Source organism: Polypterus senegalus, chromosome 10 (genome assembly GCF_016835505.1).
Source record: "Polypterus senegalus isolate Bchr_013 chromosome 10, ASM1683550v1, whole genome shotgun sequence".
Classification (NCBI taxonomy): domain Eukaryota; kingdom Metazoa; phylum Chordata; class Cladistia; order Polypteriformes; family Polypteridae; genus Polypterus; species Polypterus senegalus.
This window is the reverse complement of record NC_053163.1, coordinates 107,992,143-108,015,034: the sequence shown is the minus strand read 5'-3', so window position 1 is coordinate 108,015,034 and position 22,892 is coordinate 107,992,143. Positions and strand designations below refer to the sequence as shown.

The window sequence follows — 22,892 nt, the reverse complement described above, 5'->3', positions numbered from 1 at the left end:
ACGGACCTAACAGTGACTTAAAACAAAAAAGGCTTCAGCTTGGCTGGGATGCTAAAATACTTTCGACTGTTACTGCTTTCATATTCTATACCTTTTGTCTGCATATGGGTCTCTTTTCTCCGCGCTGCTCTTTCTTTGCTGAGAGCACAGGGTCTGTGTGTGCCACGTGACTCTACATGACTGAATGTTTTGCTTTTGCTGGCTGCCCGAGCTCTTATTTGATAAGAAGGGTGTGTCTTGCAAAACTTTTGTGTTCCACGTCCCCGTGAGACTGCCCTGGGACAATCTCTTGGCACCAAATCTCATGTTTACAGTCCCCGAGAGATGCTCTGTTGCCAGTCTTTTTTTTGTCTTGCGGGTCTTTAAAATGTCTTTCGAGAACTTCCCAGAAGATCACGTATCGTTGCCTTGCTTTTCCATTCCAGGATTTTCTTTTATATAGAGAGACACAATCTAGTTTTGCAAGTCCCTAAAGTCCTACTATGCGCTACACTGCTTGGTAGCTTATTCCATGTGTCTATGGTTTTCTGTGCAAAGAAAAACATCCTAATGTTAATGCAGAATTTACCCATAACAAGTTTCCAACTATGTATACTGATATAACAATGTTTTTGCCAACATAAAAACACAATTTTCAATGGAGCTTGGTCTCCTCATGTAATAAGAGCACTTTATTGCACTCCTGTTGTGATAAAGGCACCTAGGGTGAATGACACTGCTTTTGTTAACCAGAAGCAGTTAAATTTCATTAATGCACAAGTCATCTGTGATGCCCAATTGAGACCGACAAATCTTGTGGCTAAGTGGCCTGGGTCAGCCCGTGATTAGTTTATTTTGAGGCAAAGTAGCTACATGCAGATGTGATGGTACTGATTTGGTGGCTATCTTGCTGTTTATGTAACTTGCTGAATCCTAATTTGATATGGTCTGTAATTTTGCAATCATGTCCTATGTGCCAGGTAATAGTGGGTACACATTTAGATGCAGGGGTCTTATGCCTTTCCCTCACCCCCAGAATGAGAAGCAGAGGTTCTATAATACCGTGCCAGCTCTTGTGCTCTCAGTTGAGAAGTACAGCCAAATACTCATGTACAGTATACAGGATCTCAATACATTGGGAAGGAGGCTGCTCTTTTTTTTTTCTCTCTGCATTGAAGTTCTGCAGCATCATGATGGCCGGAAATACTGGCATCCATGCGCTTCTTTCAGAAAATGCACCACGTCTCCCAAAAACCAAATGCTTTGGTATTCACATGTTTGTTTTGTTTGCTTACATTGGAACAACACAATAAAGCAGAAGAAAAAATATTGCATATATATCACTCCACACAGATCTCAAGTAACAAATTTTTACCTTAAAATGACATTATATCATTCACTTACCGATTACTATATGTCACTCCGTTATTACTGTCCTAGATGTTAAAATGCACAGCAAAGTGAAATAAAAGCAAAGGAATATAACAAATCACTGTTTCAGATAACAATTGCATTTATGTAATCCTTAACACTGTTAATTTCTCATCTCCATATTTATTTTTGAGCATATTTTAATCACCATAATGTGTAAAGATAATTTATAGCTGCATGTCATCATGCATATCATTTCATTAAGCAGCATGCTTTACTAGGACGCTTCCTCAGACCTTAGTGAACTGTTTACTGATTTTTCCTTTATTAAAGGAATGAATCGGTATGTGCTTAATGCCCTGGTCTTTAATTACCTACATATGTGTTTCTTTAATATATAGTGCTAGTATGATACAACCTTAGATTGTTTAAATTGTTACCAGATATTTCCCAGAATCATTGACAATAAATAGTGCACATCGTTTTTTGCCATTATAAATGCCAAGACCTCTAGAAAAAGTTTTTATTTTATTATAACTAGTAAGGTAAATGGCAGCAAAAAGTTGTTTTTTTTGCCATAGATTGTTGCATTTTTGATAATTTAGATATAATTAACATTAACTTCTTACAGTGTTGCCTTTCTTGTGTTTTTTCTGTACCTGTCCATTTTGTCATTTTCATTTATCTTAAACAAGATTACTTTGCTTGTTTTTATGCTTCTGGTTAAATGTATATTTTACTCATTTTATATTTTAAGCTTGTTTTGTTTTCATTGTAATTTCAGAGTGACAACAAACAAGATGACAAAGGAAAAATAGTAAGCCGCCTTTCTTGTTTATCCATATCTACGTTGGGCAACAAATAAGCTAGATTTAAACTTTTGGAGCATGTAGAAAATTTCCTTCTCAGTTGAAAATAATTGCAGGAAATCATTGAAATGCAGTTCTAATGAAGTGGTTTCCTTAATTTTAATGATAAGGGAGATAAATGTTAATTGTGGTTAGTAAATATTAATTACATGCTCTTTTTCAGGACAGAAATGCACTGCCACATTTTTAAATAATACATGAATGCTCATACTGTTTTTAGCTCTTTTAGATTTATAAATGTGTAGTTTTAGATTTAAATGAAAAAAATTACAACCTCAGCAGACTTGATTCATTGTTTTTTCATGAACACTGTATTCTTTGAGTAATCAATTAGTTTAGATGTATTTGTTCAACAGCTATAGTATGTGAGATATGAATTATTTTAGTATGATAAATCTTGTCAATAGTTTATAACCAATGCCTTTTTGTTGCAGAAAATTCTTATTTCTTTTTCTTAAATCATAATGTTTAGAGTTTTTATTCATCCATCCATCCATCAAACTCATTTATTCCAATCTTAAAATTACTGTGCTGGATTCTTGAGGCCAGTATTGGATGCAAAGCTGGAACCAAACCTAAATGGAATGGCAGTACATTGCTGGTTATTCTCACATAATCTCTTACAATTGTGGGAGAAAATAAGCCACAATATTTTAACAGTCTTGAATCCTATTGGTAAAGCAGTCTCCACTTTTATAGCTTCAATATCTCCAAGTCGTCAAAGCCATCTCTTGCCATCTTCAAAGTCAACCTGCTTTCTTCATACCAACAAGAGTTAGGTTATGTCTGTTGACCCTTAGTTAGGTAATGTGAGTTTAATTGCTTGCAGAGATCATTAATTGTCTTATTAGTAACTGCCTGTCCTTGAAACTCATTTACCTTCACAGACCTCTACAGACTCCCTGTGAAAATATATTATGATATATTTAATAAGTAACTATAAAGATACAGATTTAGTTGCAAGTTAAAGAAAGTAACAAGTATGAAACTATATAACATACATGAAACCCAGTTCATTACTTATTGTTAAACAACAACATACTGTATATTTTCTTAGTGACAGGATAAACGCATAGAAATTGAGCATACATTCTTTCACACCATCCCCTTTTACTTTTTCAGATACACAATATCTATTTTATGTTAAAAGTCCAGAAAATGTGAATGTGGTAGTGATATTACAGAAGAATTTTATTCTAGTGCAGATTGAAGAACGCATAGGTTTAAATGCTAATGTAAAGACTTTTCAAGAAACATACAAAGGAAACATATAATCAATCCACTGAACATAACAATATATGTAAAATTCACTTTAGCAATGTATAGCTCCATGTTCCAAAAAACAGTCTCTTAATTCTTTTCTGAAAAGAACACCATTGTTTGAACCTCCTGCTCCACATGCTTTATTTTGCATATAAACAGTCATGTCTGTAGTAGTATGAGAAGCATCTGGAATGTATGTGCAACACTGGGAACCAACAACATCATGCATTTTTCCTTGAGAGGATAGTGTCGTGTCCAATTCCATGCGATTTTGAAGAACAACCGTTCCCACAGCCACTTATTCAGCAGCAAGTTCTTGGAATGAATGGGCAGTTAAATTGGTTATTATTACCAGTGCTGAAGAAAGATTAGTGATTCCAGTGTTGGGGGCTTAAACACCCAACTGAGGACGAAACAAAGTAGCATCAGTCTCTCTTTGTATGGGCCCTTCTCCTTGTCTGTGAAGCCCATTTGGGAAATGTTTAAACAACAGTCACATGAACAGCAACATCCAGTAGGAGGATGAGGTTGGGAACTTGTACTGATACAGCACGTTGTCGCACCCACCACATGTCTGCTGTCTAGATCCGTTTTAGGGTCCTTTATAGTGACAATTGTTGCTTCTTTTTAAACTTGTCAGATATTTCAGTTTTCTTTTTATCATGTAGTCTTGACCATTATTAATTCTGCCTTTTTTTCCTATGGTAACTTAAAAATATGGATGGATTAAAAATGAATTAATTAGTAATTTTAACAAATACAGGGATTTTAGATATGTTAATGGTAGTTAATTACCTTTCTGTAATTTTTTTTTTAATATGCCAAGAATTTTTGGAAAGATAACCTGCTATAGTTACTTGTTAATTCTCAGCAGTTAAAGCAGTTCCCTTTAATCAAGATGTCCTCTTTAAAATTAAAATAAAAACCAAAAAAAACCTGAAAGACCATTTTGGTCTGAATATTTATAGGCTTTCATTTTTTTTTTTTTGCTTGCAGGAGACCTTGCTGAGCTGTTTTCTCAGTATTTCTGACCAGGTTTTGCTCCCATCTCTGACGCTAATGGATTGTAATGCCTGCATGTCTGAAGAGCTTTGGGGGCTCTTCAAAATGTTCCCTTACCAGCACAGGTAAGTGGTGGTGTGAGTTATTTATTTAAATAAAATTCTTTATTTTGTGGCTGAATTTTACTCTTCCTTAGATAATGTAGGTTTTCCATAAGCATTGCTGCCCCCTTCTTCCATCCCAACCTCATAACTTCTTACAATTAAATTAATCTCTTTGTTTTTAAAGAAAAGGCTTTAGAGACCTCAGCATTGTTGATTGCTATTTGGCCCCTGGTGAAGTCATTCTTACTAAATTAGCCTTCTGATCATTAGTATCATTATGAGAGGTAATCCGTCTTGGAGAGAATTTTAGTGATAGGTTTTTATTCTGTTTGTTTTTGTTCCATCCACGCAGGTATCGTTTATACGGACAGTGGAAAAATGAAACTTACAATAGCCACCCGCTTCTTGTGAAAGTGAAAGCCCAGACTGTTGACCGAGCCAAATATATTATGAAGTACGTCATATTTTTCACATGATATTTCTTAATCATTTTTATGTGTTTTTGCAGCTGTTTATTACCAAGGCTTCCAGACCTTAATAATTGAAAATACAAACAACATTTCCTTATATTTATTGTATATAGCAACTTTTTGGAGTGAGCACCTTCTAATGGTGCTTTTCACGTGCTAAGCTGCAGTATTACGGTTTATGCCTGCTTGTTACAGTTGGGGCATGGCCAGGTTAAGTGACTATTTTAGGGGCATACATTTAGCAAACAAACCAGCCACACTGTAATTTAAAATCCAACTCCAATTTGATATCAGTTGTGATACTGGCGCTTGGTTGGTGCCGACCTGAAACAGACTGACAACGGAGGCAGGTGTAAAATAAACAAAAGAACTTTTAATGTCTCCTTCACCTGTGGGGCACGTCTTCCCCGTGAACCCCACAGGCACAACACAGTCCCAAAATACATACACAAACCAACAAAAATCACCCCAAGTCGCACTCTGTCTTCCACTTCTCCCAGGGCCGCTTCGTCCACCTTGTCTTCCACTTCTCCCAGGGCCGCTTCGTCCACCTCCTGGCTGCACCTCCAGGTGTGGCTGCTTCCCGTGTTCCATGAAAGTGGCCCCGAATTTGAATTGACTATGAATTTTAGTGTACAAATGTACAACAAAAAACAATTAGATGTGTTCCTTATCTCCCTTCTCACCCCAGTAAGTAGAGTACCTATCTTTTAATCTCAGCCAAACTTTGAAATGAGTTGTATTTGGTGTGGAGTAGTAGCACAGATTCTCTGAACACATAATTTTCATTCTTGCCTAATGCAATGTACATCACACGTAGATAAAGAGGCAGCCTTTCAGAGTTCCTACTTAGAGATATACCCACGGGCATGTTTAGAACTGTATTTAACATGCATATCTGTGGGATGTGGTAGAAAAACAAAAGCAGCCTGGCCCATTGCAGAAATGAGTGAAGCACACAAGCTGTCAGTCCAAGCTATTCAAACCATGGACTTAAACCAAGGATGGCATTTTGCTTGGAACTTTGTTAATGACATCTCTGTAAACACACAGCTGTGAATGAGACTGAAGAGTACTTTAAGATAAAAACTTAAAAATTTGTGTGTTCAACAGTTCAGTGTCATGAAATTCTCAATTTTTAAAGTTGTGTTGAGCTTGAGGCATGGCTGCTGTTGCTGCCTTGTCAGATTTCCTGTCTCATTTACAATTTTGCCTTAACCCAAGATAATTATGTTGTCATTTATTTTTTGTTTTATTAAAATAAATTGAATGCACATTGGGAAGTCTTTTTGTGTAGATTGATTTCCAGTTTGATCTAATTTTTCTAACACTTTAATCATATTTTTATTTTCTTAGGCGACTGACTAAGGAAAATGTGAAGCCTTCTGGAAGGCAGATAGGAAAACTGAGCCATAGCAACCCAACAATTTTGTTTGATTATGTAGGTATATTGTTACGATGATTTGGATTTTTTTTATTGTCTCCACAATGCTGCTGTTACTCATGTTGGAATCTTCTGCTGGATTTGGTAATATTGACCAGTGATACATATCATACAGTGGTGTGAAAAACTATTTGCCCCCTTCCTGATTTCTTATTCTTTTGCATGTTTGTCACACAAAATGTTTCTGATCATCAAACACATTTAACCATTAGTCAAATATAACACAAGTAAACACAAAATGCAGTTTTTAAATGATGGTTTTTATTATTTAGGGAGAAAAAAAAATCCAAACCTACATGGCCCTGTGTGAAAAAGTAATTGCCCCCTGAACCTAATAACTGGTTGGGCCACCCTTAGCAGCAATAACTGCAATCAAGCGTTTGCGATAACTTGCAATGAGTCTTTTACAGTGCTCTGGAGGAATTTTGGCCCACTCATCTTTGCAGAATTGTTGTAATTCAGCTTTATTTGAGGGTTTTCTAGCATGAACCGCCTTTTTAAGGTCATGCCATAGCATCTCAATTGGATTCAGGTCAGGACTTTGACAAGGCCACTCCAAAGTCTTCATTTTGTTTTTCTTCAGCCATTCAGAGGTGGATTTGCTGGTGTGTTTTGGGTCATTCTCCTGTTGCAGCACCCAAGATCGCTTCAGCTTGAGCTGACGAACAGATGGCCGGACATTCTCCTTCAGGATTATTTGGTAGACAGTAGAATTCATGGTTACATCTATCACAGCAAGCCTTCCAGGTCCTGAAGCAGCAAAACAACCCCAGACCATCACACTACCACCACCATATTTTACTGTTGGTATGATGTTCTTTTTCTGAAATGCTGTGTTCCTTTTACGCCAGATGTAATGGGACGTTTGCCTTCCAAAAGTTCAACTTTTGTCTCATCAGTCCACAAGGTATTTTCCCAAAAGTCTTGGCAATCATTGAGATGTTTCTTAGCAAAATTGAGACGAGCCCTAATGTTCTTTTTGCTTAACAGTGGTTTGCGCCTTGAAATCTGCCATGCAGGCCGTTTTTGCCCAGTCTCTTTCTTATGGTGGAGTCGTGAACACTGACCTTAATTGAGGCAAGTGAGGCCTGCAGTTCTTTAGACGTTGTCCTGGGGTCTTTTGTGACCTCTCGGATGAGTCGTCTCTGCGCTCTTGGGGTAATTTTGGTCGGCTGGCCACTCCTGGGAAGGTTCACCACTCTAACATGTTTTTGCCATTTGTGGATAATGGCTCTCACTGTGGTTCGCTGGAGTCCCAAAGCTTTAGAAATGGCTTTATAACCTTTACTAGACTGATAGATCTCAATTACTTTTGTTCTCATTTGTTCCTGAATTTCTTTGGATCTTGGCATGATGTCTAGCTTTTGAGGTGCATTTGGTCTACTTCTCTGTGTCAGGCAGCTCCTATTTAAGTGATTTCTTGATTGAAACAGGTGTGGCAGTAATCAGGCCTGGGGTGGCTACGGAAATTGAACTCAGGTGTGATACACCACAGTTAGGTTATTTTTTAACAAGGGGCAATTACTTTTTCACACAGGGCCATGTAGGTTTGGATTTTTTTTCTCCCTAAATAATAAAAACCATCATTTAAAAACTGCATTTTGTGTTTACTTGTGTTATATTTGACTAGGCCAGGCTTTGAGAGTTTGTAGTTCGGAAATCCGCAGTTAAAAACTGGTAGTCCTGGGCATCTTCACTACTATTTTGTCCAATCCTGTGTAAAGCACAACACCCTTTAAAGACTTAACAGAATAAAGAAAATTCATTAGCAAATTATACTTTGTGCCAAATAGACTGACTTGCTTACTTTTAACTATTTTATAAGGCAATAGCAGAGAGTCTCTTTTGTTATTAAACACACTTACTCTGGCCTGTTATCCTTGTACTGATATTAACCATGCTTTCCGCTTTGTTTGGATAATAAAAATTATTTGTGACAATTAATGCAAGATCACCATGAAGTTCGCTTCATCACGAGTTAGGCAGAACTGCAGAAATGGTCTGGAAATGCACTTGCCAAGAGACATCATACATGCATGACACAGTTCAGGGCGGGACTTAAATGTGAAAAATGGTTATGCATGTGTGAAGTTTGTGATATTACACTGGCCTTGCAAATCATCATGGGGCTCAGGGGAAAAAATGCACATCTAAGCCAGTCGCATGGTGGATTTCCAGGAAAATATTTGCCAGGTAAGGTCAGCAGCAAACTCGGCATATTCGTTGCAAAAAGGTGCTTTGGATTTGAATTTTATTGACCAACACTGTTCATGGCAATACAATAGTAATTATAGAAGTAAATATGTGCACGGTTCATACGATTAACCTGATTTCAGAAGAAGAATAATAAAGAATACACGTACTGTTGGCTAATCTTTTTTATCTCGGTGAAAGTTGAGTATATATTTGTCTTAAATTGAGCAGGTTTTCTTAGTGAAAACAGTAAATGTAAATAAAATGTGTGAAATATACCAAAGTTTTTTTTTTAAAGCATTCAGTTTTTACAGTTGTAGTAATTGTCCACTTTAGTGAGTAATAGAGAAATAATGGTTTGACAGTAATAGCTTTCACAGGCTGAATGACATTTTGCTTTGTATATTTTCAGCAGTAGATGGATGATTATCATTGTAAATATTGCAACCTCATTTTTTTTTTTAGATGCTCTCTCAGATCCAATGGTATGACAACCTTATTATGCCAGTTGTAGATTCTCTGAAGTACCTCACATCTCTAAATTATGATGTTTTGGCTTGTATCCTATTAAATGGTTTGTAGTAGATTTGTTTGTGAGACTGCGTGTGGATTGTTGGGGGTTTGGGGGTGACTTTCTCATTATAAACAACATGCATGTTTGAATTGAAAAGAGAAATATTTATGTTGTAATAAATTCTAAATATAGCAAATGTACAAGTAATTTAGTGTTTGAATATTCTGTACTATGTGTTCAGAAGCAATTGATAAATTTTATTTTGACCAAGAATAAGCCAATATATGAAAACACGTGTTCAGTATACTCTTAATTTTGGCTGCAAGACTTGATTAACATTTACAAAGGGAAACGAAACAGTCCTGGTGCTCTCACACTTCTGCCATGCAGCTCTGATTGGTGGTGAACATTGTAGTATCCCAAAATAATTTATTTTTTCTTCCTTGAAGTCAGAAAGAATATTTTATAATTAATGCTTATTGTAAAAAGACTCCACTGATACTCCGTGATTGTGATTATTTTTTTAAATTGAGCCATCCATTTAGGTTTATGTTTTATTCAATTTGTATGTTATGTTTTTCATAAAGGTGTGGAGTTTTTGTAACCTGTCAAAAGCAGATTTAGATATTTTTTAATTAGCTTTGTATTGTTTTCAAATGAATGTTTCTTTTTATATTGCTTCTTTGCATTAAACATTTTCTTTAACACTTTGGAAAGATTGTATTATTGAGGCACTGGCAAATCCAGAGAAAGAAAAGATGAAACATGATGACACCACAATATCTGCCTGGTTGCAGAGTGAGTACTTAGTTTTTTTATGGAAGTGTATACAATTATATAATGATTAAACTTCCATCATATATTGATGGAAGTTGTGTTACTATCATAGCTGATTGAAAGATTTAAAGGATTTCATTATACTGACTGAAAAATGATTGTCTAGTGGGAAGGGTTGTTAATTGGTTTTACAAACTCGTAATCCTGGGCCACCTTAAATACCTTCACACCTCTCTATCAGCGTCTTTTGTAAATGTGTCTTTCGATTGGCACCTTCACAGGCAGCCTGCTTTCCCATCCCCCTCCACTGAAGCAGGTGAGTCTGTTGCAAAATTTTCAAAGCTTAAGCCTCATTATCTGGCAGTGAGGTGCCTGGATTTTTATAGGGTAAATAATATATCATTATTTGGAATACATACATTTCATATGTGTTCCTTGTCTACAACAATTTGTGTAAGTGTAGGATGAAAGGAAATGCAAGGCAGGAAATGCTGATCACATAACTAAAGCGGAAACGTTTTCCATGTTATACTGTGTGAAGACTTTAGTCCAAATATTAAATAAACATGTGCACTTCTATTCAAGAATATAACCAAAGAAAAAAAATCATTTGATTTTCATGTTGCTGTCAAACCCAAGCTCAAATGTTAATTGACAGGAAGTTGCTATGTATTCTTAAATGGTGTACAGGTAAGAACTGCTGCCTTATAACCCTAAGGTTCCGGGTTTGAGGCCGGGTGCTCTGCGTTTTGGGTACTGAGCTGCTAGTATTATTACTATAATATAGTAAAAACATACATTGATTTGAGTCTGTAACACCCGGTGTAAATTTTGGGTACGTGTAAAAGTTAGCCTTTTTTTTTATTATTCAGTTTTGTTCTGTCAGTGGCTTTCACGTGATACAACGAACTTGCTTCTCCCTCTCTGAGTTGATGGCATTTATCTCCATTCTTTTCACAAGAGCAGCGATATGACCGCAGTTGCTGTGATTGATGCCAGCTCAGAACTATTTGTTGTACCTACAATCAAAGATACGATGTCCTGTGACTACTATGCGGCATTTGTGCTTTGACTTCAAAGACACCTGCGCAGAACATGTGAAAAATGACAGATGTGCTGCGATCTCGGACATATGGCAGCATTTTTTTGAGAACTGTGTTTTGAGTTACAACTCAGGGTAAAGGCATTTTGAGTCTGTGGTCATAAAACTTATGGAGCCGACTTTAGCTGCAGATGGTAGTCCCATTTTATCTATGGTGCCAAGCAGAGTTGTGTCATGGTGCATCAGTCTATTAGTCAGCAAAATCGGTGCGAAGAAGCTGTCTGTTGTTAGGTTCTGCCTTTGTCCAAAAACTGCTCCATAAGCTTTATGACCACAGACTCAGAATGTCTTTGCCCTGAGCTGTAACTCAAAACACAGTTCTCAACAAAATGTTGCCAGATGTCCGAGATCGCTGCAGATCTGTCATTTTTCACATGTTCTGCATGGGTGTCTTTTTTTTTTTTTTTCTTGTCAAAGCTCAAATGCCGCATGGTAGTCTGATAGCGGTCATGGGACATTGTATCTTTGATTGATGGTACAACAAATAGTTCTGAGCAGTTATCAATCGCAGCACCAACTGTGGTCATCGCTGCTTTTGTGAAAAGAATGGAGTTAAATGCCATTAACTCAGAGTGGGAGAGACAAGTTCATTGTACCATGTGAACGTCACTAACAGAATAAAACTGAATAAAAAAAATATATATATTGTGATAAGAATGAGTCGGAGACATCATAAAGATTTGGGGCAGCCACCCGTATAATTGAATCGGCTGCAAAAGTAGTTGTAAATAGCACGATGTGCTTAGTTCAGAGTCCAGAACAGAACTGCCTGTACCGAGGCAAGATGGCAGTTTTAAGGGGCTGGAAGGGAAGTGACGTCATCTATGCCGGAACTGGGAGTGGTGTCCTTGTGCCCGGAAACAGGCGGGATTTCCCGAGATAGGTCTGCAAGGGACTGAGAGAGAAAGTCGGTACACTCCGCCACCCCCTGGCCTGGCGTAGAATTACTAGTGCTTAGGCCCTTCAGCTGGTTCCCATGCGCACATGTGTGACAATATATTTTTTTTTTTTTTTTACAAATCGCTAAAATTTACACCGGTTGTTAGAGACTCAAATCAATTTATGTTTTTATTATATTATAGTAAAACACTAACGGCACAGTACTCACAATGTAGAGCACCCAGCCTTGAACTTGGAACCTTTGGGCAGCATAGCAACTTCCTGCCAGTTGACATTTGAGTTTGGGTTTTAAACTCATTGACAGCAACATGTAAATCAAATTATTTTTTTTCTTTGGTTATATTCTTGAATAAAAGTGCATGTGTTTATTTAATATTTGCACTGAAGTCTTCACACATTACACAGTTTACATCATTATTAGTATAACATGGCAAAAGTTTCTGCTTTAGGTATGTGTTCAGTATTTCTTGCCTTGCATTTCCTTTCATCCTACACTTAAACAAATCTTTATAGACTCGCAACACACATGAAGTATATGTATTCCAAATAACTATATATTATTGTACCTCACTGCCAGATACAGAGACTTGAGCTCTGAGAATCTTGTTGCAGACTCGGCTCCATTAGTGAGGATAGCAGGCTGCTTGCTGCTTGTGCTGATCAACACATTTATGAAACAAAAGTCGCTGATAGAGAGGTGCAAAGGAATTTAAGGTGGCCCGCGAATTATGAGTTTTTTCATAGGCTTTAGGGATTTTAGTGTTTAATTGTGTGTGCAGTATTTAAAGGTGTGCGAAGTTGTGTTGGTAAATTGTCTCTGTTCCTAGGATGCAGCGTTTTATTATCACACGTGTTTGCTGTATAAATCGCACAGGTTCAGCAATGCACAGATAAAGTCTGCAGGTAAAGCCCTCAAACTAAGTGAATACATATAATTAGGCAAGATATAAATTCTGAAGTGAGGGCAGTTGCTTTGGTTTCACCCATGGTGTAAATGTGTTTTGTTTTTTGTTTGGTATTTGGCCTTTAGTCTAACACTGTTTTATTCATTCTTTCCTCATTTTAAAGGTCTTGCTAGTCTTTGTGGTTCAGTCTTAAGGAAATACCCAATTGAACTAGCAGGGATACTACAGTATGTAGCAAACCAGTTGAAAGCAGGGAAGAGGTATGTTTTTTTTCTAATGTAATATGTCCAAAATAGTTTTATATACATTACTGAAACTTCTCTTAAAAAGTTTAATTGTTCAAATAGGTTGAGAAGAAAAAAAAAATATTTTATTAAATGTTTCAGCATTGTAGTGTTTCTATTATTTTCAAATGCAAATCATGCTATGGATTAGAGTTGATGAGAAAAGCCTGAAAAGCAAAATCAGAGATATTTTTAGAATGAATAATTTACATTGTAAAAATAGGCGTAATATAAAACAATAAAACATAACAAATTAAGAGTTGCATGATATTAATCTATTTTACCAACAAATTAATCAAGATGATGGATTTCTCTGACTGGGATTTTATGGAATTTGTAATGAGAGTTTATGATTTAGTAAAAAGTTTACAATATCATTAAATATGTGCTTAATGCAGTAAAAATTTTAAAACTATAATTAAGGGTTTTGCTCGGTTCCTTTGCTGTTTCTACAGTACTAGTCCAAAGTTTTAGAGCAGCTCAATTTTTGTTCAAAGTTTATCCTCCTGAAATGCAGTGAAAGGGTGAGCAGTAAACTACCAGAGGTTTACATTTAAAGCTTAGGTTAGCAAACACTGAAAAAAGGAAATTTCAGAATATTGCAAGCAATTAAAGTAAATTGAACCTTGCAAGGTGAAGCAAACAGTTTACACAGGTGTCCCAACCTCTGTTGGTTACCTAAAAGTCCTCTTGTCTATCTTAGAGCAGAGTTGGAACAGACTGTATAAGGTTGTAAAAACCAGTGATAATGGAAAGAAAATAACACATGAAATGACAGTGAATTATTACTCTTAGAAGTATAGGACTTTTATTTAGAGAAACTGTAAAAAAAAAAAATATATATATATCAAAGTGTCAGTGAGTATGGTGTGCTACATAATCCAAAGGCAATTGGAAACTGCATTAAACTCTGAGGGTCATCAGCCTGCAAGATAGGCGCATCACAACACAACAGTTTCAAGCATAACTTAATGGTGGTTGAAAAAAGCAAGTCTCAGTTTCTTCTGTGAAGAGGAGACTTTGTGCTGCAGGTTTGACAGGGTGAATACCAATAAGAAAGCCATTATTTAAAGGACAAAATAGGGCCTTGAAAAACTGGGCATGGACTACTGCAGACTGAAAGAAAGTCTTTGGACAAATGCGTCAAAAGTTTGGTTCATTATGCAGGGTGTTTGTATGCTGATGAGTTGGTGAAAGAATGGTTGTTCAGTGTATGACACTAGCTGTAAAACTTCTGAAGAGGAAGTATGATGATTTGGGGTTCTTTTGCTGGAGGCAGAGTTGGTGACTTGCACACAGCAACTGGCATTCTTAATCAAAGGGGTTACTACAGTTTAGTTATATCCGCGAAAGGTGGCTACTTTGACAAATCTAAATGTGAACAAAATTTTGTGCATTTAATGAATCTTTGTCTTGTTTTTTTTATTTACCATTGTTTATTCGTTCTATGCCTTGGTATCATGAAACATTAAGACTTTAAACTGCATGCATTTCCATAATAACTAAAAAAGGAGGTGTTCTAAAACTTTTAACTGGTAGTTTAACTTGTGCATTTCTGCAGTTAAAATTACTGACTAGACATCCAAACATTACATTTTTTGCTTGGTATATGTGTAGATCATCAATTTTTGCATCTTTTGTTATTTTAATGTCATAAATTTTTGTCTTCTGTAGTTTTGATCTGCTGATTCTCAAGGAAGTGGTGCAAAAGATGGCAGGCATTGAGATTACAGATGAGATGACAACAGAACAATTGGAAGCTATGACAGGCGGGGAACAGCTGAAGGCCGAGGTAATAATAAAGAAGCTTAGGAAATTTAAAGGGTGGGAGTGAAAGCTAAAATAAAGATGATTATAGGCAGATATAGTCATGTTGATCTACAATTGATCTGAATTGATGTATTGTTTACTGCCTGGCTCATCATGACAAACATTTCTGTTTATATTTGTGATCAGAATCTGTGTCTTTGTGTGTAATGGGAATCAAAAAGAATAAAAGGTGAATGCCTTTAATGGAAGGATAACATCCATCCATCCATTATCCAACCCGCTATATCCTAACTACAGGGTCACGGGGTCTGCTGGAGCCAGTCCAAGCCAACACAGGACGCAAGGCCAGGAAACAAACCCTGGGCAGGGTGCCAGCCCACCGCAGGGATGGATAACATGTTGGGTGATAATGCAGGATCTTATATAATATTCCTTAAGACTGTTAAATTAACCAAAATAATGTTTGAATATTAAAAATCGGTATGTATTCTAATACATTTGAATGTACGTTACAACTTTTGGGTACTATATTTGCATTTGTACTCTTATGTACTTTAAAGCATGATATGTGTATGATTTGTGCACCATTTAAAATTTGCAGTGAAGAGCTGTTTTTTCTAATGTTACATTTATTTGAAATCTGCAGTTTTTAGTTGCAAATAACCTGTAACAGGACCAAGAAAGAATCTCTCTAGTGTTCAAACACATTGAAGATAGTGATTATTCATTTTTTCTTTTCCCTAGCTGTGTTCCTTCAGACTCCTAGAAAACACAGTAGTACCTGCACATCTCTTTTTATAAGTATACATTAAAGAACTGTGAGTCTTTACTTGGCTTACAATTGAAACAAGTTAATTTACTAAATGTGGCATTGTAGCAATTTGTAAGCATTTTATTATTAGTTTCACATGTACCCTTATTCAGTGCAGTTCACAAAAAATCTCTAAAATATACTTAATAAATAATACAGTGCAAGATATTACAGTAAAGGTGAAGAATCAAAGCTTTTTTGCCTTGTATGTATATCATTTTTTAACAAACAACAAGAACATCTTTCACTGGTTATTAACTTCTTACATTCATGTCTAAATGCAGGACTGCATACTAGAATATTACAAGGTCTGAGTTATTGTGGGCTTTTGATCATTGTAATTTAATAGGTAAAACTGAAACTTTAATTGTTCATTATTCATGCTTGACAATATGTCTGGTTAAATGTCTAGTACACCCATGTATCTGACCATAAAACTTTCAAACCTACTCAATACATGTCAGGTTCACATGGTGCTGACTCTTTTCAAAATGCAGTGTAATGTAGAAAAGTTTAAAGTGCCTTCACAGGAAAATTAAATTGTATTCCATCTTGTATTTATAATAATGACTTGCAGGAAAAAATCGTCTGAAAATAATCAAGGGGTTATGCTGACACAATTATGGTCTCATGTAGGCAAAATGCAAAAACAATTCAAAAGGCAAATAAAATGTTAGACTGTGAACAGGACTCAAAAATTGAGTCATTTAGAGTAATCTTTTCAAATGGCAGAATGAAGGGCTGTTAAGGCAACTTAAAAAATATTTAAAACATTTGTTTAACACTAGAATTACCAGAGCCCATGAAAAAACTCGTTAATAATAGTTTATCTATTATTTCCACTCTAAAACTCCACTTCACTCCCAGAAAATCAATCAAGGCGTGAACTCGGAGAAGTTTGTGCATGTTCTAAGTCGGTGGGGGGATGGAATAGCCGGCTGCTTGCAGCCTGATTTTATCAGCACATTTAGATGACAGAAGACGTTGGTGGAGAGCTGTGAACGATTTTAAGAAGCGATTTAAGGTGGGACGGATTTACGAGTTTTTTCATGGGCTCTGGTAATTCTAGTGTTAATAAGGTAACGATACATACATCATACAATAACCTGTACTTTAACCTTCTGGTCAAATGGGAAATTTTACTGAGGTCTCTTTACCTTACCAAAATGGGATCTGCATTCTTAAGACTTTGACCCTACCTATGTACAGTACACCCCCAAATTTCATGGGGGGTTGGGTTACGTTCCTAGAGCACCCGCAAATTTGGATGTGGTTTTAAAAAAAAAAAAAGCCTATTTTTATAGTTTAAAACCTGAATAATCCCCCAAAACACTTTCATTTAATTTCAAACTCAGCTTAATACATTACCTAAAAAAAAAGAATGTAAAGGTAAACTCGTATACTGCACAGTACTGTACTGCTATGTCTTCTGCAGTGCTAGATTGTAAAAATACCAATGTTACCACTATATGTACTGTAATTCATGCCAACTTGTTTCCATTGCTCTGAAGCATTAGAAGGTGTAGGGCCTTTCGACGACATCTTGGGGCTTTAACTCTTAAACTGCCACATAATTGGGGGTTAATGCATCCCTGGACGCCAAATACTTTTTTGCTGCACTTTAAGTAAACATCACAATTCACAAAGAAAAAGTTAAATTTTAATGGAACACTTTTTTCATGCAAAGAGCATCACAATTACTGCAACACTGATCATTTTACACACTGCTAATGAACTGTAAAAACTATTTTAAAAAACTACTTGAACAATATGTACAAGGTGTAACTGACGCCATGGATGAAATCACCAAGCCAACTGCACTTGAACTGGCTGCACGTAAGCGCACAGAGGTAAGCACTGATGCCAGCAGGCTATAGTGCAGCGGCTCAATCCCAGAGACAGTCAGGCTGCAGTGCTGCAGGGTGTCACGCATGGGTCACAGAATTGCACAGAATCACAGAAGATTGTAGAGACAGGAACTTCATTCAAACACTTCAAACAAACATGTCTCTTTTAGAAGTAAAACAAGCTCAGTATGCAGTTAGTTATCGATTAAAAGTATAGGCAAACATCATAGGGGAGCACAATGGGAGTGGGACCCACAACAGGAGTAGAGGATGTCTGGGGGAGGAGAGAGAAACAAAGCAATCGGCCAAAAAGGACACGTGCTGTTCAGGATTTTAAGTAGGCATAGCGTGAGAAGCATATCATGCGACACAGCAGCCGCAAATAAAGGAGCAATGTGAAGGTAGTTTATCAGTGTTTTTTAAGAGTGCCGCTAAGATTCACACTGTTTTTAAGTGGAGATTCCAGGGATGCACCCAGCCTTGGCCAGACCTGCACGCACTCAGAGACAAAAACAAAGCGAACCGGTAATCAAACAGCAAACAATGAAATTAAAGAAAAAAAATGAAATTAATGAAAACAACAATACCACCCCAGTTCCCCTAACAGCAATTACACATTAAATACAACAAAGCACTAACAAAACGCACAGAGTAAATCATGAAAAAAGGCAAAGGATGAAATGTAATGATGAAAATAGATAGTCCAGAGATCCGCACGTTGAATGGGAATGTAAAGATAATCCTACCGCTTGTTCCTGAAATGGTGAAGACGGGTAGACGGGTTCAGGAGCGCTCCAGTCCTCATGCAGACAGGCAGACGGCAGATAATCCAGACGCACAAAACGATCCAGGACAAAACGAATTAGTACAGGTAACCCAACAAATGGCAGACAGGAACTTGTAACACAAATTACAAAAACTATTTTTTTTGCTTTTGTTCACTGGCCCCCTTTTTAAAAGCTGCACTGACATCCGTTGACCCCAACAGCCCCAGCACCCTCATCAGAGCCACTGCAGGGACTGCTGGGAGTTGCAGTTTCAAATTCTATTGGCTACTTTCACCATCCCAAGCCACGTTTTCCAATACATTTGCATCCTGGTCTCTCTACAGTGCATTATTGCCACGATTAAAGCCATAAAAATTGTGGAGGATATTTGCGGTTTCTGCTAACAATTATTAGATAGGTTCTAAGGAAACATCCGCAAATGACTGAAGCAGCGAACTCTGAACCACGACTTCGAGTGGGTCTACTGTACACATATGGTTATGTAGAAAGAATTTCTTTATATTTTTTTGGTTTAGCTGTGTCCTCACTTTTGTTAATTATTGCCATCAAATGTGGCATTGCCTAAAGCTTTGGCATTTTTTAATTATTATATATTACGCCTTTTAATTTTTAGACTTAAGGTGAGAAGGCTGTTCAAATTTTATGTCTTGATTCACGTGTTTAGTGATAAAGGTGAAAATTAAGGGGAAGTGTGTTTTAAATGAAGACAGGAAGCACTTCATATACAGTGCTTGGGGAGTTTAGAGTAAACTTCATTGGGGGAAATAAATATTGAACGCATCAACATTTTTTTTCATAAAATATACTGTAATTCCAATGAGGCTATTCACTTGTAATTCTCACCAGACATTGGTATTAACTCAAGACATTCACAATTATAAAAAATTCACAACATTAAATGCTATAAATAAAGTTATGTATAATAAAGTGGAATGACACAAGGGAAAAAGTATTAAACACACCAATAAAAAGCAGTACTTAACATCTTATCTAATTTAACATCTGGTAAAAAGTAACCTAATAAGATTTTGGAACAACATAGGTTTTAGTTAACCAAACGAATGTGATGGACTAAATGGTTTTCTGTTTTTGTCAAACCTTTTATGTTTGCTGACAAATTCAGTAACTGTCCACTTGAAGACTGATCGAAACTTTCATTAGTGCTATTTTGGAATGTAATACAGGATATTCAGACAGATAATTTAGATTCAAACTTGAATGGGTAGATAGGCTCCCACTAACTGACATCATCCCTGAACTGGTTTAAGTGAATTTGATATTCTATAGGTGGTTGTATACAATTTGTGTAGCATTTACAGAAATGTGCAAGGAAGTAGACCCATTTTAATAGTTAAACAAAATATAGCCAACTAATATAAAATTTAACTGACCAAAGTACTTCAGGGGCTGGTTGATAATCTCTTAGTAGACTCCACTTTTAACACATATGTTAAGCTTCTGTATTAGCATAGATATTTAATAAGTACAAATGGCTTTTATGTAGGCATTTTTCTTACATTTCCAAGTTAATTCTTCATATTGAGACAGGAAGATGGAACAAAAACAGATCATAGCCCTTCTAGAGTTCTTTATTAAATCAGCTCTGAACAGGTCTTTACTGGAGAGCCCCCCTATAAGAAGCTGCTAACTAACCAGTTTTAAGGTGCTATATAAATTTAATGCAGAATTATTACACTGTGTGCACAATTATTAGGCAAGTGAGTATTTTGACCATATCATCATTTTTATGTGTATATTCCAACTCCAAGCTGTATTAACTTGAATGCTTATTGGATTTAAGCACGTCAGGTGATGTGTATTTGTGTAATGAGGGAGGGTGTGGCCTAAGGAGATCAACACCCTATATCAAGGTATGCAGAATTATTAGGCAGCTAGTTTTCCTCGGGCAAAACGGGCCAAAAAAGAGATTTAACTGACTCTGAAAAGTCAAAAATTGTAAAAAGTCTTTCAGAGGGATGCAGCACTTTTGGAATTGCTAAGATATTGGTGTGTGATCACAGAACCATCAAACATTTTGTTGCAAATAGTCAACAGGGTCGCAAGAAACGTGTTGAGAACAAAAGATGCAAATTAGCTGCCAAAGATTTGAGAAGAATCAAACGTGAAGCTACCAGGAACCCATTATCCTCCAGTACTTTCATATTCCAGAGCTGCAACCTACCTGGAGTGCCCAGAAGTACAAGGTGTTCAGTGCTCAAAGACATGGCCAAGGTAAGGAGGGCTGAAACCCAACCACCACTGAACAAGAAACATAAGTTGAAACGTCAAAACTGGGCCAAGAAATATCTGAAGACAGATTTTTTCAAAGGTTTTATGGACCGATGAGATGAGAGTGACTCTTGATGGACCAGATGGATGGACCTGTGGATCAGTAATGGGCACAGAGCTCCACTCCAACGTGGAGGTGGGGTACTGGTATGAGCTGGTATTTTTAAAGATGAGTTAGTTGGACCTTTTTGCATTGAAGATGAACTCAAAATCAACTCCCAAACCTACTGCCAGTTTTTCAAGACCCTTTCTTCAAACAGTGATACAGGAAAAAGACCATGATTTTTATGCAGGCCAATGCTCCATCACTTACATCGAAGTTCTCCACTGCGTGGCCAGCCAGTAAAGGCCTTAAAGATGACGGAATAATGACATGGCCCCTTCCTCATCTGACCTAAACCCTATCGAGAACTTGTGGGCACTTCTTAAACGCTAGATTTACGGGGGAGAAAAACAATACACCTCTCTGAAGAGTGTCTGGGAGGCTGTAGTCACTGCTCCACAAAAAGCTGATCGTCAACAGATCAAGAAACTGACAGACTCCATGAATGGAAAGGCTTATGACTGTTCTTGGAAAGAAGGGTGGCTATATTGGTCATTGATTGATTGATTTATTTTTTTTGAAATGTCAGAGATGTTTATTTGTAAATTTTGAGGTGTTTGTTTATTATTCTTACTATAGCAGATGAAAATAAACAAGTGAGATGGGAAAATTTTCATTTTTCCTTTAGTTGCATAATAAATCTGCACACTAATAGTTGCCTAATAATTGTGCGCACATATGTATTCCCCTGATGATGTTCACACTCACATTTCCGTTGTGAAACATTCAGGTTTCAGGTTTATTAACATTTTGGATTGACTGATAGCACTGTGTTTGTTCCATATTAAAATTAATCCTCAAAAATACAACTTGCCTAATAATTGTGCACACAGTGTATTTTTGTTGTGATTTTTGGGGAGGGTGATAAAATTATTAGTGCTTAATGTCTATAATTTGCTTAAAAATTTCATGATGGGGTTGCAAGATAAGCTGAGTGTTGTGCACCTTGAACCTCCTTTCTGTTTACAATACGGCATTAAATACCAGCCCTCCATCCATCCATCGCCCAACCCACTATATCCTAACACAGGGTCATGGTGTCTGCTGGAGCCAATCCCAGTCAGCACAGGGCACAAGGCAGGATTTGTTCCACTGTAGGGCACACGCACACACTAGGGACAATTTAGGATCACCAATGCACCTAACTTGCATGTCTTTGGATGGTGGGAGGAAACCCACGCAAACAAGGGGAGAACATGCAAACTCCACGCAGGGAGGACCCGGGAAGCGAACCCAGGTCTCCTAACTGCAAGGCATCAGCGCTAACACTGTGCCACCGTACCGCCCATACCAGCCCGTCCTTAATTCAGAAGAAGTACTGTACTTTGGAAAAACAAGTTGTGTGTTTTGTTTATGACTCGGATTCTGCACAGTTAGAAAAAAATTTTAACTGCCATAAGAAAGGCACATTTACAGTGATGCTGGACTATACACCAGTGTGAGGGGGAATGGTGTCTCATTCAGTGGGTATCCTCCACTTCCCATCATTGCTAATGCTCATATACTCCAGGATCGTTCTTCGGTTTGGCTAAAAGACCATCCTCCATTGCAAAGGTGCGCTATTCAACCCTGCTTAAAATCTGTTAATTGCAGGAGTGGTGCTCAATGACATCTACTAGACTTGAACACCACATAGTGCTGTATGATCACTATGCTTTAACAGCAGAGGGCGACTCTTGCTCTCGTACTGTGTAACGTCATTAAGTGCTTCATCATCTGCCCTCTATCTTTACTATATTATTTCTTTCTTCTAAACTGAATTCCTTCTGGGTGCTCATTTCACAATTTCTTTTGTAAGTTAATGATCAACAAACATTTTATTTAGAGAAACAATTGCATTGCTTTTTTGAAAGTCTTTTCTTCCTGTACATACCTTATGCTCCTTTAACTAACAAGGCTAGAATCTATGCCCAACTGTAACACACATCATGGACTGCCTTCTGATGCAGAGTTCTAGCACTTAGGCAGTTCATATAATGGAGGAGTGCTCAAGATTTGTGTGTGGGCCTTATCCACTAAGAGCTACAATGAAAGTCTATTGTGGAATGACACAAAAATTGAAGGAAAAGCCATGTTGTCCTTTATTATGGTAGATTTATGAAGACTT

The 22,892-nt window shown here is 37.0% G+C and overlaps 1 protein-coding gene across 1 annotated transcript in view; it reads left to right on the top strand.

Annotated features, from left to right (window-relative positions):
• The window catches only part of thoc2 (THO complex 2), a 133,891-nt gene that overhangs the window by 28,391 nt on the left and 82,608 nt on the right, over positions 1-22,892 (top strand). The window contains exons 13-20 of the mRNA XM_039766308.1: positions 2,135-2,167; positions 4,479-4,609; positions 4,941-5,042; positions 6,415-6,499; positions 9,161-9,254; positions 9,927-10,007; positions 13,057-13,153; positions 14,852-14,969. Of these exons, the coding sequence (XP_039622242.1) occupies positions 2,135-2,167; positions 4,479-4,609; positions 4,941-5,042; positions 6,415-6,499; positions 9,161-9,254; positions 9,927-10,007; positions 13,057-13,153; positions 14,852-14,969 (741 nt within the window). The remainder of the gene's footprint in view (positions 1-2,134; positions 2,168-4,478; positions 4,610-4,940; positions 5,043-6,414; positions 6,500-9,160; positions 9,255-9,926; positions 10,008-13,056; positions 13,154-14,851; positions 14,970-22,892) is intronic.